This window comes from Chlorocebus sabaeus, chromosome 16 (assembly GCF_047675955.1).
Source record: "Chlorocebus sabaeus isolate Y175 chromosome 16, mChlSab1.0.hap1, whole genome shotgun sequence".
NCBI classification, from domain to species: Eukaryota; Metazoa; Chordata; class Mammalia; order Primates; family Cercopithecidae; genus Chlorocebus; species Chlorocebus sabaeus.
This window is the reverse complement of record NC_132919.1, coordinates 46,796,514-46,818,417: the sequence shown is the minus strand read 5'-3', so window position 1 is coordinate 46,818,417 and position 21,904 is coordinate 46,796,514. Positions and strand designations below refer to the sequence as shown.

Below are 21,904 nucleotides of genomic sequence, written 5' to 3'. Positions count from 1 at the left end.
TTTTTTTTTTTTTCACATTGCCATTGGAGATAGAAGCAGCAGACACAGCTGAGCTCCTGGCTTGGTGAAGGGCACACCAAGGGGATGTGGGGTGCTGGGATGTTTGCCAACTGTTTTTCACTTTTGTGAGAATCATTATTTACCTATTGCTTGATTCAGAATCCCAGACCTAGAAGGACTTTAGAAACTTGAAGTTCAGCTTTTTTACTTTACAAGATGAATGACAAAGTCAAAGTGAGGAAACTCCTTGATAAAGGACAAAGCCAAGACTTAAATCCCAGTATCCTGCTCACTCCTAACTAGGTAGAGACAATCTTTTTTTCCTCATATTATTTCTTTCATCTATTGGTGTGTGCTATCTCACCCAACTTTTCCCAAATCCTGCACCTTCTGGGATTGCTGGGGATGACAGCAGCATCTTTTTCCTTCCTCCTTCAACTTTGCACTGTTCTCTCTTCTGTGTAAGGAGTCTGGGGATAAAACACTCTGGAAACCCAAGGAAACTGGACAAAGTCCTCTACATCCATAGGCCACACATGTGGATAAAGAGAGATGCCATCCTATCTCTGCCTGGAAAGGAGACCCAGCCACACACACAGAACTGGTCTAGCTGAGGACTTCTGTAAGTGTTGCGATCGGATCCATAGTACCTGATGAGTGCTTTCTCAATCCCATAATTGGCAAAGCCCCAACTGTGGCCAGCTGACATGGTGGAGCGTATCAGCCAGCAGAGTCCCCTGGCTCATTACCAATCTGTGGGATAAAGATGACCACCATAATCATAATCATTATCGCCTTAGGCATGGATGACAAAGGCACCCTAGGGACTTCTGCTTGAAATGAGCTGCTTCTTAGCCAAACCCTACTCTCCAGAGTGACTTTCAACAGAATTGCAGGATCATGAAACTGAAAAGGGCCCATGGAGATCATCAGTTCTGGCTTCCTGCCTTCAGGCAGGTCTAACATTTATAGAATAGTTGCTGTAGAGGAAATTGAACCAAACTTACTTTTATATGTTATTCTTGTGATAGTATCTCTGTTGAGCATTCGATTAAGAAATGGATTTGATGAATCAGAAACCTGGAGGAGAAAAGAAAATATTAATGACTGGCCGTCACTCTTGCAGGACAAACATCTCCCCGTGGCATTCACTTATTCATTCATAGTTACCAAGTACCTACCATGAGCCAAACACAATGACAGCTGGAAATTCAGACAGCAAAGCCAGAGTCCCTACTCTCAAGGACAGCCCAGTCTAGAGAGGAAGACAGGTAAGTGAACAAACCACTCTCATATAGTGTGGAGAGTGCCATGATTTGAGTCATTGGTGTAATGATGTTGGAGGAAGACCAGCCACCACCTGAGAATTTAAGTCATGCGACTGGGAGGGTGGGTGGAAGTTAACAAAGTGTTCTGGTGATAGAGTGTGAAAAGGGATGAAAGGCAAGGAAAAGCATTTCATATGGATAATCTGTACATACACGGACACGGGGAAGTGAGAACTAGGCATGCATGCAAGGACTTCAGTGTACTTGGCGCTGAGAGTGTGGGGAAGGAGAGGAGGTGATCCTAGAAAGATTGGCAGGGGCCAGATCATGTCAGGCTTTTAAGCAAGGTAGGGACTGGCATGTTAGGAAGGGGAAATTCATCTAGGTAGAGAGTGAGACATAAAGAATACCCAGAATAGAGGTATAAGGAAATGGGAAAAAAAACTGAAAAGTAGTATAGGATCTTGGTATATCACTGCTCATTATTGCATGAATTGAGTACTTCATAAGCCATGTAATTCAATCCATCCATCCATCCATTCATCCATCCATCCATCCATCCATCCAACAAATATTTGCAGAGGGTCTATCATGGGTCAAACATTGTACCAGATGTTCAGGGATCCATTCCCATTTTATGCCTATGCCCTTATAGCTTCAAATTCCTCCTTTGGGAGAAGAAACCAGGTTTTCAGGGGCTTCAGTAGGGAACTATCATTGATGAGACTGTGATGTGGCCCTACATGAGAAAAGGGTTTTCTTAACAACATTTGTTTACTCAGCCTTTTCTGGGGTACCATTGTTCATCCTAGTCATTTCTCTCCTACCTTGCTTAGCTCTGCTCTGTAATTTATGCCTCAGCGGCTAATCGGATGTTGTGACACATCAACATTTTAAATCTGATTTATCTGAGGGTTGGAAAAATTGCAGCAGATGATTATTATTATTAGATAAGCAACAGGTAATTTTAGCTTAGAGAAAGCACAGACTGTTTATTTTCCCACCATCTGTCTCTCTTTTTGCAGTTTCCTGGCTGTGTTGTGGTGAGACACACACCAAAGGGAGCTTGGTGAGTGACAACGCCCAATGGAGGTAAAAGTCCACCCCTAAATAGAAAAAGTCCCAAATTAAATACTGTTGCTCCCCTCAGTGCTATATTCAACATCTACTTTGACATCCTTTTCAGTCATTTAAAAGATAGCTTGAAGCCTGCTCCTGGTGCTGATGCACCCCATGGAAGAAAGATGGCTAGGAATATATTGTTGTGGCAGGTAAGGGATCTGTTATGTACCTTAACACCTGGGTGCCTTGAGCTCCTGGTACCTGGTGAGTCTGGGCAGCTCTTATGTTGGGACCAGACTGTTTTGAGCTGATTAAAAATAATTGAAAAATTTCCAAAGTGCACACAGATGATTTGTGGGCTCTAGTGTGTTGGTTGCGTGGGTGAGAGGATAAAATATGTACTTGGTATAAGTGAGCTTAAGTGGGAAGTTAATGGTGTGTGATTGAGCAGCAATTACAGCCAAATCTCAGTTCCCTGTGGTCACAGCAAGGGTGGGAGATTTGTGGAGGACACAGATAAATAAAACAGATAAGCAAGTATCTCCTTTTAGACAGTAACTCCAACTTTTTTATGGCTCAGCTTTTAGCCAGGGTGATAACTCTAGGGCTAAACTGCCAGGATGTGGGACTTGTCATATCCCATTCCTGCCCACCCTGCTGGAAAGGGAAGGGCAGAGAGTTCAGAAGGAGGGGAGGACAACTACAAGAAGCTGTGAACCCTTAGGGACCAAGAGCTTTGTTCGTCTTACTTCTGGGTACCAGTGCCTAGCAGAGGGCTGGCCTGTAGTACCCCACGCTCTATCAGAGTTTTGAGATGAGTGAATGGTCAGCCACAGCGTAAATAACTCATGGTGGAGTTGATTGTCTGGGAGTTGATTTTCTGGGAGCTGATTATATGGAGGGAAGACAGAAATGTTGTGGCTTATTTTGAGATCTAGCAAGAAAGCTTCAGGTCTGCTCAGGGAAAGAAGGGCTTCATCCCTAGGAGTGAAACTGACCTGAGAAGATACAGGAGCTAGTCATTATCCCTTCACTGACCTCAGGGTCTACAGGCTAAGTTCCTTTCAACAACCTGTGGGCAAGCAACCAGGACCTGCTAACCCCAACTGCTAGTCATGAGCTCGGTAGGAATGAACGTTTCTGTAGGAGCTTGTGAAACACACTGGTAGTTTGCTGTTGGCTTCCCTGTGTATCCATCACTCTGTCAGCAGTCATGTGCCTGTGCTTCCGGAATGACAGTCACTGATTCAAGCTTTCAGTCATGTGAGGCAAAGTCAGGACCAAGGTCGAGACACTCCCCAAAGGACAGGAATTGCTGGGGCAGGCAGGATTTGTGCTGGGAAAGCCATAGGGGGAGGTGAGCTCCTGGACACACATGATAATATTGTGACATATCTACAGGCTTCACAGTGAGTGCGGCCCAGGTTGAATGTACAAATTGGTTATCAATGACACAATCAGGGCTTCATTAAGAGATACAGGAATTTGCCCTGTGCTTATGAGTAGCATGGGGTTGTGAGGAGCATGGGAAAAAGGTTTTAAAATGTCATAGTTTCCCTTCTTGCCCTCACTTGCTTTCTCCCAGCTCTATTGGAAAGGGATAGAATGAGTAAGCCATTCTTTCATGAGTATTAAAGTCAGGGAAGACTTGGATCCTCTCCTGGCTGGGCTGTGATAAGCGACATGAACTTGGGTGAAATGCCAAAGGCTTTCTGAATGATTTTACTCGTCTGCAAGATACAACACAAATGCCCAACTCTGAATTTATTACTAAACAATAAAATAGATGTAAAATACATATCATAGTGTCTGGCATTCAGAAATCTATTGTTTATCATTCCAGGGTTTGTGATGATGCCAGGAGATACCATTAGGATCTGTGCTGGGACCAGTTTCCTTTGAGATGTCGTGTCGAGTATCATAAAGGCATGAAAGCCAAAAAATATGCTTCCCTGGCCAAATGTCCCTTCCTCTCTTTGCTAATGACAAACCAGAGGAGGTTGACCTTAGTAGCCATGGATAGCAACATGCCATAGATGCTCCGTCAAGCCCCTGCCCAGTGCATAGGTCTGCCACGATCTGACTGAGGGGAGGGTGAGGAAGTTAGGAGGGGGCATGGCATGAATGACCAGGGAGGGTGAAGTGCCTATTGCATGGGGTAATGCTTTTGTCAGGGTGGGGAGAGGGAGTAGTGCCCCAGGTACCCATTCTTTTGAGTAATAATGATGTCATCATGACAGCCCTGTTAAAATTCCCTGGTGGCAAATACTGGGTTTCTATTCATCATCTTCATTAGATTCCCAGTTCTGATTGGGGCACTTTCTCTAATGATCTGGCCAAAACGTCCCCAGGGGCTAGCATGGTGACTGCTAATGTTTGGAACTGCCACACATTGCTTTTTAAAAACTTTTTCTAATTAGGAAAGCAATTTCTTTTTTTTATTAAAAAATTTGCATACCTGCTTCTCTCTACATCTGCTAAAATGTTAAAGGTATTTGGTATTTTTTTTTTTTTTTTTTAACAAATTAGAATGTGCTTGGTTGGAGATTTTATGTTGTCATTGTTGACTGTTAGGGAGATGTGGAGTTTCCTTAGAATGTTATAAAGTCAGTGTGGGTAATCTTATTACCAGGGATGCTTATGAAGAAGTGGGAGAGTAAGACAGAAAGATGATGATCACACCAATTGTGAGGAAGCTGGAAGGAGCTATTTAGTGCAGTGCCTGGAGAGGAGAGACGTCTCGCTGCTTCCTGTGTTTATAAGGGGCAGCTGAATGGTGAACAGGACTTTAATCCTGTGGGGCATTAGTGAGCCACCTGCCCTTCTAGTATTACATCCTTCTGATTTGACTACATTAGTTGGGTCCCAAAGCCTGTTCCTGGATCCAGCCGCCTTTTTCTTTCTAGGACAGAAGCTGCTTGAATCCTCAGGCCCAGATGCTCTGGAATGGAGCTCATCATTTTTGCATCTCACTGCAGGGGACCTCATTTTTCATAAATCTCATGTATATAAAAGGCACCACCCCGTAGTTTTCGTAGGCATGGATAGCACCCCTTTTAATATTTCTAACTCCAACAGAGACCATAAATTGGTATTCTGATTGAGGTGGGGATGGTGAGAAGAATGAAGGAATGCAAGAGACTTACTTTTATAAATATAGAAACTACCACCAATCCATTTGGACTCTTCGCAGCTTCTGTGACATTTGTATATAGCTCATGGTTATAGTGGATGAGCTGCACCTGGCAGGAGGGAAAAACAAGAATCAGAACAATAATCCAACATTAAAAGGTAGGAGGCATAGCACTTGCCCCTACGTAAGGGTAAACTGCAAAGTACATTGAGGAACAATTTGGAAGACAATCTTAATTGAAGGGATTTCAGAGGGATATGTGTTCGCGTGTGTGTAAAATGCATGCACACACACACACAAAAATACCCACACATATTTGCAAATGTTTTCTGGTAACAAGCATGCTTTTAATAAGCTCAGAGCCCATCTGGCTCTGGCTCCATCCCAGGACATTTCCCCTGAAGCACGTGTAAAGTGAATTTTCCTTGTTAGGAATGGAACTGCCCTGTAGGGGTGGACGTTGTGTCCCTGCTGCACCAACAGCTGCCACTGGCAGCCAGTAAATCTTCCTCGCAGCCTGGGGGCAAACAGGGAACTGTTAGGTCCTGAGTCAGCCATGACCTGGGATGAAACTGGCTAGCCTGCAAGATGCAGTAGTAGCTGATGGATCAGGCTTTTGATGCATCAGCCTGCTCTGGTCATCTGGTTGTGCAGGACTTTATTTCCTCCTCATTCAACAAGGATCAGTCCACCTGTTGAGCCTTTTTCCTGTTACTTATTTTTTTAAAATTCATTTTTAAAAATTGTGCATAAGCATACATACATGTTCAAACAGATGTTTCAGCAATTTTAAGCCACATGATCATGTTACCCCACATCACTGGGATCAATTGTTTCCTCTGAAAAATGCGTAAGATGATCTCTCCTTAAAATTCATCTCAGGGCCGTGATTTTAAAATAGTTTTTTCTTAACAGTATGGAAGCATAATTTTTTTTTTTTTTTTTTTTTTTGAGTTGGAGTCTTGCTCTGTCACCCAGGCTGGAGTGCAGTGGCATGATCTCGGCTCACTTCAACCTCCGCCTCCCAGGTTCAAGTGATTCTCCTGCCTCAGCCTCCAATGTAGCTGTAGCTGGGACTACAGGTGCATGTTACCATGTCAGGCTAAGTTTTTGTATTTTTAGTAGAGACGGGGTTTCACCGTGTTAGCGAGGATGGTCTCGATCTCCTGACCTCGTGATCCATCTACTTTGGCCTCCCAAAGTGCTGGGATTACAGGTGTGAGCCACTGCGCCCAGCCGGAAGCATAATTTTTTGACAAATTAAAACATAGAAGTAAAAAAAGTGATGCCCCCCTACCACCTCTTTCTAATTCTAGTCCACGCCATACACACAACTATAAACAGTTTAGTGTACATCCTTGTGGTTACTTGTTTTGTGCTTATAAATCACACAAACACACATAGGGTATAAAAAACAATAAATTCCCTAGTCCACAGTAAGTGTTAAAAAATAGAAAGGGACGATTCATAATTATGATTCTGAACTTGATTTTTTTTAAATTTAAAAGTAGTTTGTAGCTATCTCTCTAAGTCAATGCATATAGATCTCCCCAAGTCTTCCTAATAACTAGAGAATTCTCAGTTGCACAAATGCCCATAACATATTTAGACATCTTCTCACTGGCTTTTGGGTTGTTTCCATTTTTTTTGTCTCTTATAAACAATGGCACAGCAAGCACATCATATATCTTTCTGTAATGGTGTTAGCATTTTCCACAGGCTGATTTGAAAATCCAATAAGGTGGTGTGCATAGAAGTGATTTGTGACTCTGAAAGTGTAGGAGAGTACTCATTATTGCCAATATCTTGTATTGCATTAAAAAAGGTGAAGTTTTAGAAGTTGAGAAATGTGATGATCAAAAAAGATGCTTTTCCTTGAACTTTGAGAAAAATAAACCGTATCTAACCCAGTGGTTTGTGACCTTCACTGTGCATCCAGATCGCCTGGGTGCTTTTAAAGCCCACCTGTGCCTGTCTATGCCTTCTCACATTCTGATTTAATTGATGTGGGGTGATACTTGTATTCATCAAAAGCTTACCAGCTAGAGGGAGGTTGGACTTGAGAACAAGTGGAACATAATCAATGAGCATTAATATCCCATCGGTGCCTAATCAGATGGACAGTACCTTGAATCTGAGACTATCCTGAGCTTCCTGAGCAGTAGTGGAACTTCTCATGAAGAGAGCACATATTACTGTTGCTCTTGAAATATCCTATTTGCTTTTTGCTTTTTCACCTATGAGTTTTGCCAATGAAGACGGACGACTCTACAGTAGCTACTCTGCCATCAGAAAGGCAACCACAGGCAGGGGTTGCTCTGCCTCTGCAGGACTTTTAATACCCCCTCCCTTGTACCCCTACACAACCAGGACTTTCTGCAGGTGGAGAAATGTTGCCAGGTGGAAGAACCAGGGACTGGGGGGTTCTCACACACTCAGCACACCTCCCTTCCAGTGCTGAGTAAGATTCTAATGAGAACAAAACACACCCTGCCATCTGCTAAGTTCTTCCCACTGATACAGGTGACCGACAAAACCACCAGGGAATGTGCCAGTGCTTCCAGACATGCCTTGAAGTTACAGCATGTTCTGAACACCAGAGCAGGGATGTGAAAGGCAATCCAGTGGAGTGATCCTTCTGTCCAGCTTGCAAGCCAGAAAAAGGCAGGAAGAAGTCTCCTGGGCCATAGGTTGCCCCATAGGGTGGGATTCTTTCGGGAGCCAGGAACTGTAAGAAAGGAGCTGGCAACTACAGGGCTGAGGCTGTGCTGTACTTTAAGCTTAAGTTAACACATTTAAAACTTTGATCTGAAGTCGTGCCTCCTGTCTGTTCCAAGGTGAGTTGGCTAGGATTTTGATATCAGGAGCTTTGGTTTCTATTAGCAGTTGTTGATGGACTGTCTATTGTGTTAGGTTGAACCATATGAAATTGATCTTTTGCTTTACAAAACTGGTGAATTTATAGTTAATACATTCTAGAAATAAAGCTATTTTGAATATGAGTTTTGAGCATTTTCTTTCTGACCCCCAGTCAGACGTTAATAAGATGACATAGAGCTTGGCTATTCAGTGTGTGCTCTAGGGATCAGCAGCAGCCGCAGCATCTAGGAGCTTGTTAGAAATGCACAACTGGGAGCCCCATCCCAGGTCTTCTGAATCAAGATCTGCATTTTCTCAAATTCCTAGTGATTTGGATGCACGCTAAAGTTTCAGAAGTGCTGCTATAGCTGATACTGTTGGCTGGTGAGCAGAGTCCTGTTTTGTCTGGCTGTTTACCCCTTCTCTACTTCAGTGTGGGTGGGTTAAGGAGCACATGCATCACTTATGTTGGAAAACAGGCTGAGTCCAGATCATAGGACCCCTGGAATGTCAACAATAGATAGGCTTTGAGCAGGGGAATGAGATAATCAGCATGGACTGTAAGAGGGCAGATTGGAACCAGGAGAAAATAGAGGTGGGAGTTGGGGGGTGTTTAACTTCAGGTGATGGCTATTAAGACAGACATGTGCTCTATAGGCCTTTGCAGTTTATAGAATGTGTATGTTTGTGTGCTGAAGAGGCACCAGGAGATTCCCCAGGCAACAGAACATCTAGGAGCAACAGAAGAGCTCAGGAGACAGCTTGACAGTCACCAGGCTTTTTGTTCTCAGCTGTAAGAACACGGTTTGGCATCAAGGATAACCTGGGACCTGTACCAGGTCATGTACCAACAGCAGGGCTTAACCATGAAAAAGTGCTGCTTCCTTTCTACTGCCTTCCAGGTCTTTGTTGGTGGTGATCACAGTTCCTGCAGCTGTTGCCTTTGCTCTTCCCTAGTCAGGCACAAGAATGCCAACCCAATACCCACTAACCACTCACAGCATGCATGGGTCCAGGTGGGTCTGGAGAAAAGTGGGGTTCACTGCTTTTCCTACCATGAATTTGGGCTTGGGGAGCAGCAATGTGCAAATCACATCCTGCTAGGGACAGAGTATCAGATTGGCAGATGGGTTCTGAAAGTGATGCCTGTGGATTTCTTTTTGCTGTTTATAGGTAACACTTTTAAATCTCAACCATTTAAAGTCTAAATTTTTGAATAACTTAGATGGGCCCTAAGCTATACCTTAACTGAGCCCCAATTTTAAGGCTTATGCAGAGTAATCAGAGTGTCTGATGTGAAACAGATGATCGATAAGTGATTGTTCAACTGTCTGAGCAAGTGTATGATTTGACTAAGATTGCAGGGACAATGAGAGCAAACTCTTTGGGGGCTGATGATGACATGCTAATTAAACACCAAATTCAAGAATCTAAGACACTCATTAAAGAGATGCCTTGAGAACTTCTGCTAGTTTAGTTGGAATTACCATGTAAAAAGGGCTAAACCTGGATTCCTGGAAATTATTTTATAATCTTGATTTTTTAAATTAGTTTTAGGCAAGTATCCTCCTAGAGAAGCTTCCTGAAAATGCAAGACTGAGAAATGACAGGCAGTCTTCCAGGGAGAATATTACCAGTCTTGTCATGATGCTCCCACATGGCAGGTGCCATGATCCAGTGCATTCTCTATATCTAAGTCCTCCATGATCTGATGTGACTTGTCTTTGTCTTCTCATCTCAGAAAGGCCACCTCACCTCAATCCTTTATATGGACCTGGAATTCATTTGTTCAAAACATCTTTAAGGGCCAACTATGTGCTAAGGTCAATTGGAATAAGACTGAGAAGGTCTTTGTCCTCCTAGAGATAGTTTCAGATGGTGGCAAAGATAGCTTTGAAGGAAACAAAACAAGATTTTGGCTTACAGAGTGAAAGGCAACAGTGGAAAGAATGGGGGCAGGGATGCAGAAGTGGGAGCAACATTCTGTAGTATGGTTGGTGAAAACCTTTGGGTGGGCTAACATTTGAGCCAAATTCTGATGACGAGGAGCCCAGGTATGGGAAGATCAGAGGGAGGCATATCACTTGTAGAGAGCATGGCCAATGCAAAGAGCCTGAGATAGGGACAAGCAGCTAGGAATGGCTGAGAAAGGATGAAGGTGGCTCAAGATGGGATCAGTTCATGCAAGGCTTTGTAGATCATGGTGAGGAGCTTTGATTTTATTCCGAACACAATAGGAAGTAACAGGTGTTAAAGAAGAAACCAGTTGATCTGATGTGCGTTTTTGAAAGATCTCTCTGGTGTAGAGGAGGGCAAAATGGGGTCTGAGGAAGCCTTGCTTACCCTTCCTTACCTCATAGTTCAGCTGGGTTTGTGCCCAGTTCCTATGACTATTTGAGTTCACACCCAAGCACATGCTATTTTGCAACTATTCTCCTTGTGTCTCATCTTCTCCAGGACACCTTCCATGAAATACTGTCTCTGAGCACCAAGTGTGGCTCCTCTCTGCTCTCATAGGTGCTCTCATCCAGGAGGCAAGTTTGTGATAGTTAATTTTATATGGGCAACTTGACTGGGCAAAGAGATGCCCAGAGAGCAGGAAAAACATTATTTCTGGGTGTGCCTGTGAAGGTGCTTCTAGAAGATATTAGCATTTGAATGAGTAGGCTGAGTAAAGAAGATCTGGCCTTATCAGTGGGGGTGGGCAACATCCAATCTATTGCAGGTATGAATAGAATAAAAAGGTGGAGGATTATCTCTCTTTCCTTGAGCTGGGACATCCCTCTTTTTTTGCCCCTGGACATCAGAGCTCCTGGTTCTTGGGTCTCCGGATTTTAGACTCTGGGATTTATACTAGCGATCACCTCTCTCCCTATGGTTTGGGGTTGGGAATTACACAGTCAGCACCCCCTGGTTCTCCAGCTTGCAGACTGCGTATTGTGGGACTTCTTGGCTTCCATAATTGTGAGCAAATTTCCACAATAAATCTCTTACATATCTGTGTATATAGCCTATTGATTCTGTTTGGAGAACTCTAATCAAAATTCAAAATATTTTGCAACCAAAATGGCATGGGTACTGGGTGATCAGAACAGATGTAAACCATAGACACCTGATACAGTTACATGGGTGCTGAACATCATTGTCAAAGTTAGTCATCATCGGCTGGGTGTGGTGGCTCATGCCTGTAATCCCAGCACTTTGGGAGGCTGAGTCGGGTGGATCACGAGGTCAGGAGATCAAGACCATCCTGGCTAACACAGTGAAACCCCATCTCTACTAAAAATACAAAAAATTAGTCAGGCGTGGAGGTCAAGACCATCTTGGCTAACAGTGAAACCCCGTCTCTACTAAAAATACAAAAAATTAGTCGGGCGTGGTGGCGGGTGCCTGTAGTCCCAGCTACTTGGGAGGCTGAGGCAAGAGAATGGTGTGAATCTGGGAGGCAGAGCTTGCAGTGAGCTGAGATCGCACCACTGAAAATTCCAGCCTGGGTGACAGAGCGAGACTCCGTCTCAAAAAAAAAAAAAAAAAAAAAAAAAAAAAGGTCATCATCACCACTTGTTGATGATCATCACCAACATTTGTCGAGCACCTCTTTGTGCCAGAGATGATGGCAGCAGAAACATCTCATTTAATTCTTGAAAACTTCCATGAGTTAGTGCCATTATTTCCATTTGAGTCATGGAGACACCAAGCCTCTGAGAGATAGTGGCAGAGCTGGGATTGTGCCCAGTTCCTGTGACTATTTGAGTTCATACTCAAGCATATGCTATTTTGAAACTATTCTCTTTGTGTCTGTGTCTACTTTTGGGTAAACATCTCAAGGGCATGGATATCCATCATCACATCCCTGGTGATGGGATTTGGCTCAGAGGAGATGTTGGCAAGCATTTGCTGAATGAATACGAATTCTGCATCTCATAGAGTCTTAGAAGGCATCTTAGAGAAAACCAAGGCCTTAGTTCTCAGCCCATTACTTTTAAAAATGAAGAAAATGAGGATCAAAGAGGTGCTATGTCTTGCCCATGATTATACAGTCATTCATAGATCCAATCATTCGACATGTGCTTATTGGGCAGCTCCTAAGTAAGGGAGGGTGGTATGAGGAGAAATTGTATTGGAAGGCAGGAGAAGACCATGAAGAGCTGGCAGGCCAAGGTAGGGGGTCTTGATTCCATCCTAAGGGTAGTGAAGAATTTCACTTATGTCCTAGAATTTTCTTAGGACCAGAGGCAAAGCTTCTCCTGTGCACCTAATTGAAGTGGAAGCCTGAAAACCATTAGCCTTTGGTGACCAGTAACTCAGCTTTCAAGCTAATAGACAAGTACTCCTCTGTGTTAAATAAGCAGACCTGCTGCAAGCAGGCTTCCAAGTTGACACAAGCCACACTTGTCGTAGGTTAAGCTGGGAGCAGCTTCAGTTGCACAGGTCTCAGAGTTTTCATTTTGTGGTAGCAAGGTGATGCACCAGTGCATGCCAGGGGTTGCTCACTCACCCCTCATGCCTCAGGAGGGCAACAGACTATATTCTCAGACCTTAGATCGCCTTTCTCAGCATGATGCTCCATTAGCAGAAGCCCTTTGAATGCAAAAGAGCAGCCTTGGAACAGAAGACCACACATGACATTCAGAGTGACAATGCTATCACCTTACCCCTGCTTAAACACACCAGTGGCTTCCCCTTGCCTGTAACATAAAAATGCACACCTGGGACCCCTGACTTTTCTAACCATGTCTCCTTGTTTTCTGTGCTCTGCTCAGTGTCTTTCTTTCAGCTTCCCTTATATACTGGGCTTCTTCCTTTCCTAGAACATGTGCTTATTCTGTTTCTTATGCTTCCCTTCCCTCAAACAGAGAAGGGAGGGAATACCCTTCCCTCCCTTTGCTGTTTGACTCCTACTTATGAACTCCTTTGTATCTCAGCTCAAGGGTCACCTGTTGAGGGAGATCCCCATGACCCACTCTCATGGCACTCTGTACTTTTCAAAATACATATCACAGTTTTATGTTGACATTTGTTGTGTGACTGATGATGCTCACCTCTTTCACTAGACTTTAGACTTCATCCAGGCAAGGGCTCTATCTTATTGGCCCCTGTGACAGCCCCTATACCTGGTACATATTAACTGTATCAAGGCAGAAATAATTGTTAAATGAATGAATGAAGCAATGCGGGCTGTCTATTGTACAATGAAGTGTGATGTCCCAAGGGACAGAGAGAACAAAGCGCTTGACTGAACTGGTTGAAGAACAGTCTGGAATTCCAAAGGGTGTCTCTAATGGGAAACAAGACACTGAGTATCACATTGGGCTGTATGGGTCACAAAGCCTGTTTTCACCCCTGGGTACCATTAGGTGAGCAAGTCTCTCATCTGTAACAGGGATAGTAATAATAATGTGATGATTCTATAAAACGGAATATAAAAAAGCACTTAGCCCAGGGCCTGGCATGCAGTAAGCATTCTATAATTAGCTATTATTGTTGTTGTTATGCAATATTTATTATACAAGCAATAGATAATACAGCCTTCAGCTTCTGCAGAAATAGGGGTTAGGTATGTGCAGGTCTCCTTTGTGGATCTGACATTGAGTCTGTTCTCCCAAGGGAACATGAGGAAGATGTCACCTATTGGGGAGCACTCACTGTGTTCCAGACAGTGAATGAGGTGAGAACTTTTAAAGAGAAATGTATTCTGAATGGCTCATACTGTAATTCAAAGGTTAGCAGACTTTTTCTTGTAAAAATTCAGATAGTAAATATTTTTATCTATGCTGACTATATAGTACCTGTCACAACTATTCAATTCTGCTTTTATAGTATGAAAGCAGTAATGGACAAAATATAAAAGAATGGGTGTGGCTGGGTTCCAGTAAAGGTACAGAAACACAGCATAGGCTCGATTTGGTCTGTGACTGTAGTTTGCTGACCCCTGCTAGTTTTAATTTGGGAGATGAATAAAGAATTTCCAGGACATATATTTTCCAGTAAGTGTTCTATACAGATAGAAGGAAAATACATGTTGAGAGAACCTAAACATTAAGCTCCCCCTTTCCTTTAAATGATGATGATTACTATTGTCACCTTTCTACAGTCCTTTAAACTTTTTAAGGCATATTCAACTCAAATAAGCTGAATTCTAGTCAACATATAGGTCCAAAATGCCCACCCTATGCCAGATCCCAGAAGTTCAGAGATGAATGCTGTATATTCTATAGCCTAAAAGAGCTCACCCATATTACCACATTTGTTCCTAAAATAGGTGAAGCGAAGACATTAAGGTACAGAGAAGTTAAACACCTCTTCTGAGGTCACACAGACAAAAAGTGACAGTGACTATTTCACTTTAGAGCATGCAAATAGTTTCTTTCTACAAGAAAGTAAAGAGAAAAGGAAAGGTGTTCTGTATTTGAGGGGAGATCACAATTCAGCAGCTGTTGCTGCAACAATTATAAGCTAGAACTTATTTATAGAAAGTCATTAACAAGTTTGTCTTTATGCATAAGAGCACACACAGTCTGCAGAGAAGACCATGGTTTGATGTTTACCAACCACCACATTCTCACCCTAAGGTTTGGCAATTATTATGGGTCTGCCTGGTGATGAGATTTTCTGCATTGTAGGATATGGAATGCAATTATGGCTAAAAATAAAAAGAATTTTCCATAGTTTCATTGACTGAAGATCCCCAAATGTGGTCTGGTTATCATACCAACCTAGAAAACCGAGTGAAATGCAATTATTTTCCCCCCAAAGATAAGAAAACTTGGATTTTAAAGCACATTTTTCATCAAGTTGTATAGGAGTTTGCACAAATGTAGTGATATATTTGGGTGCAGGATCATGCTGGAAAATGCAAGACCTTAAGCCTAGTCAGATACCTCTTCTGTCCACATAAGTTGGGGCTACTTAGCCCCTCTGATTATTTTTTTTTAATCCATAATATAGGGATGCATCTAAGAATTGTCATTAGAGTGAAACAAGATAATCAATGACACAGTCTTTCAGGAATTTGGCAGAGTATAAGCAAATCAGAGAAACAGATGAGATAACACACAAAGAATCAGGGAAGTCCCGTGATGCTTTTTTTTTTTTCCCCCCCTGAAACATTCTGAAATAGCTGCTTCTAGAAGCCAACTTTTCTCCTATGATCCTTTCCCCAGAGCATCTGTATCTCTTCCACTTCTTATTAAAGAAGCTGCTGAAAGCCATAGTGGGATGAACCTCCTGCAACGACGTCCAGATCCTCCCAGAAGTGACTTCTAGGCAGTGGCTGCCACCATCCATGAATTAAAAGTGAAGTCTGCAGGACCTTTTGAAACCTTTGTTGATTTTAGTTAAACCTATTTCCTCCCCATACTCCTATGACTTCAAACCCATCCCAACACAGGGCATAGATGAGGAGAGTCTGGCTCTGGCTCCAACTCCTGGGTCTTTTGGTCTCTCTGAACTCCAATTTCTTCACAGGCAAAACTGTGATGACAACATAACCACTCAAAGAATCATGCAGATTAAAGAAGCCTAAAACATGTAAAGGAGCTCAGGTGTACATGAGATAAAGGAGGCTTCAAATTCTGTGCCTGGCACAAAGTAAACCCTCATTAAATGGGAGTTGCAATGCTTATTACTACAAATGTCTGGCTGCCGGGGCTCTGATAAAGGGAGAGGCCCTAGAATGAAGTGACGTGTTAAGTTCCATAGATAACAAAGTCAGGCCATTCACACATTTTTGGGACTGTATTTCTTGAGAATCCGTGTATTATTCACGTTTGTATCTTACTTTGTCTTATTGTCTGATGGCTGCCAAGAAGATTTTGCCAGTCTTGTCTTTCTGTAGCTTATATTCTTGTATTATGAAAATAGGTATAGTGAACATGTCTCAAATGATATACCTTTTCTCTTTTAGGATCATTGCCATTTCTGTGGAAGAGTTTGTCCCATGAGAACCACTGTACTGGTATGTATAGGGCATTTTTGTTAAATATTTATTAAGTCATTCCAGAGCCCACATAAATAGTATTAGTAAAGGCTCACTTTGTTTTAATTGTAGAGATTTAATGTTATGTAGTTCATTTGAATAAAGGCAAGAATTATTTTTGGTCATCTCCTACCCACAAAAAGTGTTGGTCTAGATGGGCTTACAAGTATATTCCAGCAGATATTTGAGGGGAAAATAGGCCAATGTCTCTTACAATCACATATGCAAAAAGCCAAAATTAATACTAGCTAGTGGAAAAAGCATTAAAAATAATTTATTACAACCAAGTAGGTCTCATATCAGGAGTTAAGGGTAAATCAATGCTGGAGAAATCTTGCAATGTGATCTAGCACATCGATTGAATGAAGTAGAAAAAAAGGGACATGAACATCTCAATAGGGACTACCTATATTTAGATATAGCTAACCAAATTAACATCCATTTTAGTGGAATTACTTCCCACTTAAATGGATGAACTGTACAAAAAAAAAAAAAAAAAAAAAAAAAAAGAAAAGAAAAAGAAAAAAGAATCCGATGCTTCAGCCGGATGCCTGGGATGTCTTTTGCCTGAGGTCTGAGCTCTGGAGTGAACAAGGAAGACAGCTTCTACATGATCATGAGACAATTTAGGCCAAAGCATGTCTCTGTGATGCTGAGAAAGGCTCTGAAAGCTTCAGCAATGTGGTGTCCAGAGGGCAGTGTGATTGAATGACATTTCAGGAGACCACAATGCAAAGTTTTATCCTCTTATAGTTATTCATAAAGGTTTATAGCTTCACTGGTATAGATATAACTAAATTGAAGAGGAATGTGATTTGTCAAATATCCAGGGGCACTGACTCTCAGTACCTGCAATAGATGCACACCAAAGGGTTGACTGAGAAGACTTTTCTAGCTCACTTCATACTTAGTCCCCATCCTAGGGGAAGGAAAGACTGAATCCTCACGCACTGCTTGCCAAAGTCCTCTTATTCACTCAGGGTTAATTCAGAAGAGTCACTTTAGGTGTCTACTGTCCTAACTGACATATTCATGGAAAATAGACACATAACATCTTAGATAAGAGAGGAGGGTTTTCTCTCCTCTTGTAAATGAAGCTGCACAGCAATTTGGATAAAATGTTAACAGAACTAGGCTTGGTTTTGCACATATTAATTGCATAAAGTATGATACTTAATAAGCAGAAACACACACTAGTTTATTCCAAAGCCATTAAACCCACAGTGGATTGACTCTGGGGGATGGATACTAGAAAGAGCACAGGACTGGGAGTCAAAGGGGCTGAGTTTGAATGACAGCTCTGCCACTCAGTAGGTAGGTGTGCTCGGTGAGCCACTGCCCCCTTTTAGACCTCAGGGTCTTTATCTGGAAAACATGGAGATTTTAAGGACAGTGTTTTGTCATTCTTCTAAAACACTGATGGGAAATATAGGATGTTGCCTCCTGAGTTTCTATCAAAGTCAACTTACAGTCATACATTGCTTAACAACCAAGATGCATTCTGAGAAATGCATTATTAGGTGATTTTGTCATTGTGTGAACATCATAGAGCATACTTATATAAACCTAGATGGTATATGGCATAGCCTATTGCTCCTAGGCTACAAACCTGCACAGCATGTTACCATACACAATTGTATTGTACACGGTGGTGAGTATTTGTGTATCCAAACATTGAAAAGGCTCAAGCAATGTACGGTATTGTAAATTAGGGGACCACTGTCACACAGGCAGCCTGTCATTGAAGGAAATGTTGTTATGTGGTATGTGATTGTATGTAGAATTGAAACCAAATATTTAAACCAAAGTTTCAGTAGGCAGCATGTTTATGCCTGGGGTTGCAAATGGACAACTATGGGACCAGGCTGGTTGTCTCAACAGAGAAGAAGGCTAGGCAAGGACATGGGCAAAAAATATGAATGTACAGCTTAGTCCCAGGGCCTCCTGGCAGTCATGTTGTGACTTCTGGTTTCTCCATTTGATCGTGCTTAGGTCTAATCAAACCAAATCCAAATAAAATATCTCAAACCTTCACTCATTGATTCTTCCAACAAACCCGTATATGTTTCCCATGTGCCAGGCATTGTGCTGGGCATGAGGAGATGAAAAGAGGGAAGACCTTAGAGGTAGTAGGAGGCACATGTGCAAGTGTCCTGTAGCATCATGTGTAAGAGGAAGAGTCTGGAGCCCAGAAGGGAAGGGGAATGAGGTAGGCTGACTCAGGAGAAAAAGGTAAGTATAGACTACATTCAGTCTTGGACACCCTGGTAAGAATATTGCCTTTATCCTAAGAACAGTGGAAAGTCATCCAAAGTTTGAAGATGGAGAAGGGGGTTGTACGTGCAGGGGTAGGGAATGTTGATGACAGCAGGTTTGTTTCTGACACTCGGTTGAAAACTCTAGAGGGAAGTGACCCTTTACTATAGCACATTTTCTCAATGGTGGTATCTGATTCTTCCAGAAATCACATTGCCAACTGCCTGCCAACTTTCCCCTATTCCTGCCCTTCCAGAGCCTGCCTAGGTTCTTGGTGAGCCAGGTGAGCCTGGAATCAAATCACCCAAATTTAATAATCTCTCTCATGTGCCAGTACTTGACATGTTAAAAGTAATTTGAATATCTGTCTGATTACTAATATTTTAACTATACAAGGCACCACAAATTATTTAGTGATTTATTTTTTTTTAAATAAAAAATCAAATAAGAAAATGATGTATCAATTCAGATTGCAGGGAATAGGAGATCCCAACTCAGGCTTCTGAAAAATTGGGAAAAGCATCCAAGAAGATTATAAAAGATGAGTAATGAGCACAAAACAACTTTTGGCGAGCACAGAAAAGTATTAGCTTATTCCAAGAAACAAGACACATTTCATCCAATTATTGGAAAATAAATGGCAAGAAAAACCGAATACCAAGAAAGTACCCACATTTATGTGGAAAAGTACAAAAGCAATGATTCAGGAACTAATTTGAACAATCCAGGGATAGTCATATTGATTCTAGCCTGTTGCTGCGATTTGAAATGAAGCGAAATGCCAGAGGACAATGAGATCTGTTTTACGGGCTCTTACATGCCACATAGGAGGGAGGGAGTCACAGGAACGCATCACATTGAAGAAGGAATTATGAATTCTGATGGAAGGGCTTTTGGGCCAAGTTAAATCTCAGAATCCGGCTCTCCCCCTGCTCCCCAGACAGTATTACTAGAGATCAGTGGACAGTGGGGTCTGAATAAGTCTTCATTGTGTGTGACTGTCCCATGCTTGCAGAGCCTTTGGAAACTTTGCACTACTCCCACTAATTGCTTGCAGTACTTCCACCATGATGTCAATCCCAAATACCTCCTACCCATTTTAAAACAGCCCTTGTGGTATATATGTGTGCGTACTGCCCAGATGGAGGGCTGTGGCTAGGAAAGTCAGTTTCCTTATCTGTAAATTTGAAGAATGATAGTTTCTTGTGCTACACATTTCTGCTGAGCAAGCAAAAAAAAAAATGACTTTGGGTTGGAACATCCTTCCTGCTGCACCCTGTGTGGTCATTCAATGTCACTTCTGTGCAGGATGCAGCTGGTTCTTTCCTCTCCTAGTGGATTTTGTTTTACGGAAGGATCTTTCATCTTGTGACTGAAAGGTGAGTTGGGGGTGACAGTGGGGAAAGGAGACAGAAGGAGGGAAAGCCAAATTACTCTCACTGTACTGCAGGGAAGTCCAGATGGTGCCCTTGTCCTAAGCTTCCAAAATATGCTCTGGGAGGGAAACAGAGACAGCATTTTGCTGACAGCACTTGGGAACAGGCGTGTGGGCAGTCTATATTAAGACTTCAATATCCATTCCAAGTGTATCTGTGTGTATGTGAGAGCGCTGTGGCTTTACTTGGAAACCACTGGTCCCGATCTCTCTGGGGCAGATTCCATTTTTCATTTTTTCCTGCCTATACTTGTAACCCAGGCCCAACCATTCCGCAAAGGGTCCACCCCCAAATACCGTGGCTCGCTCTGGGGCCTCTGTCTTTTGTCAGGGCAGAGGTTGTTTCCAGTAGAACTGGGTCAGCTAGAGGGGAAGGTCTTCATCCCTTGGGTAGCCAGAGTCTGAGGCATTCCCAAGGGTGAGTGGGGACAGTGTGGTTCCCATCCACAGAGCAGTGACATGCATGCTATGCCAGCTACTGTACCAGGGAGGGGCGATTTCAAGAAGAGACTCAGTCTTGGCCTCAAGCATTTTTCAGTCCAGGGAGAGAGAAAACCAGCTCTTGCAGGCAGAGCTTTATAATTTACAATGTATCTTCCTGCCCACTTCCTTTCTGAACCCAAACAATAGCCCTTCTGTGAATGAGGCCAGGATGCTTCAAAACTGTCTTTCAGACAGGAGGAGCTGAGGACCCAAAGTCACTTAGTTGTTTATCAACAGATCGAGACTTAAATCCAGGTCTCTGATTCCCAAAGACAGTCTAGTTTCGATCTGTAGACTTGGTCAAGCTGCTGCTTTTGTCTGGTGTACCTTCCTGATATGGTTTGGCTGTGTCCCCACCCAAATCTCATCTTGAATTTTAGATCCCATAATTCCCACATGTGGGAGGAACCCGGTGGGAGATAATTGAATCATGGGGGTGGTTTCCCCCATACTGTTCTCATGATAGTGAGTAAGTCTCATGAGTTCTGATGGTTTTATCAGGGGAAACCCTTTTCACTTGGTTCTCATTCTGTCTTTGCCTGCCATGTAAGACGTCCCTTTGCTCTTCTTTCATCTTCCGCCGTGATTGTGAGGCCCCCCTAGTCATGTGGAACTGAGTCAATTAAACCTCTTTCCTTTATAAATTACCCAGTCTCAGCAGCATGAAAATGGACTGATACACCTCCCTACTCTTATCTGCCCGTCCTATCTTGCCTGACCTTCAATTTAAAAGAAGTATAGTAGCTACCATTTAAGGAGAGTTGTTTCCCATGAGCTAGCAGGGTCCTCAATGCCCTACAGAGGTCATCTCATTCAGTTCTCACAACAGGTGTACAGGCAGGGATTACTGTCCCCATTTAGCAGATGGGGAAACTGAAGTGGGGGAGGTGAAATAACTTGCTTGAAGTCAGTCAGTCAGTAAAAGGCAGAGCCACATGTTAGACCTGGTTTGTGGGCTGCAGAAGCAGCCCCTTCTCGCCAAGGATTGTGGAGAGCTTCCCTGATTGTTTGGGTCTGCATTCCTTTTTTAATTTTTTTTTCCTGGAATCTCTGGGACACCAACTCATACGTGAACCTGGGGAATTAATCTTCGCTTGTTGGGCCCTGGCTGAGGGGTTCAGTGATCCCTGAGCTCCATTCCAGCTCTTTCTCTGGATTTATCTGTAGCATCCATACTTCCCCAAGTTTCCAGGTGCTTATCTCTTATATCCACAATGAGTAACACCACCACTAGTGAACTCTAGTGAACATTATTGGGCTATAATGTGAGCCAGGGCTGTGATAGCCTGTTCTCATGCATTACCTCATTTGATCCTTGCAAAAATTCCATGTATGAGAACCTTATCACCTCCAATTTAGAGTTAAGGAAACTGAGGCTTAGAGATGCTAAGTAATGTATCCAGGTCACACAGTTTTTAATAGAACAAGAG

At 42.7% G+C, this 21,904-nt stretch overlaps 1 protein-coding gene and 1 long non-coding RNA gene across 2 annotated transcripts in view; one reads left to right on the top strand and one right to left on the bottom strand.

Annotated features, from left to right (window-relative positions):
* CA10 (carbonic anhydrase 10) overlaps nucleotides 1–21,904 on the bottom strand; it is a 556,758-nt gene that overhangs the window by 15,611 nt on the left and 519,243 nt on the right. The window contains exons 5-6 of the mRNA XM_008011426.3: nucleotides 5,477–5,572; nucleotides 1,008–1,080 (exon numbers count right to left, since the gene is read on the bottom strand). Of these exons, the coding sequence (XP_008009617.1) occupies nucleotides 1,008–1,080; nucleotides 5,477–5,572 (169 nt within the window). The remainder of the gene's footprint in view (nucleotides 1–1,007; nucleotides 1,081–5,476; nucleotides 5,573–21,904) is intronic.
* Nucleotides 117–19,935, top strand: LOC119622087 (uncharacterized). The gene is made up of 5 exons (XR_005238664.2): nucleotides 117–622; nucleotides 1,127–1,271; nucleotides 2,294–2,337; nucleotides 16,229–16,279; nucleotides 19,865–19,935. It is a non-coding gene; the product is annotated as an uncharacterized lncRNA (long non-coding RNA).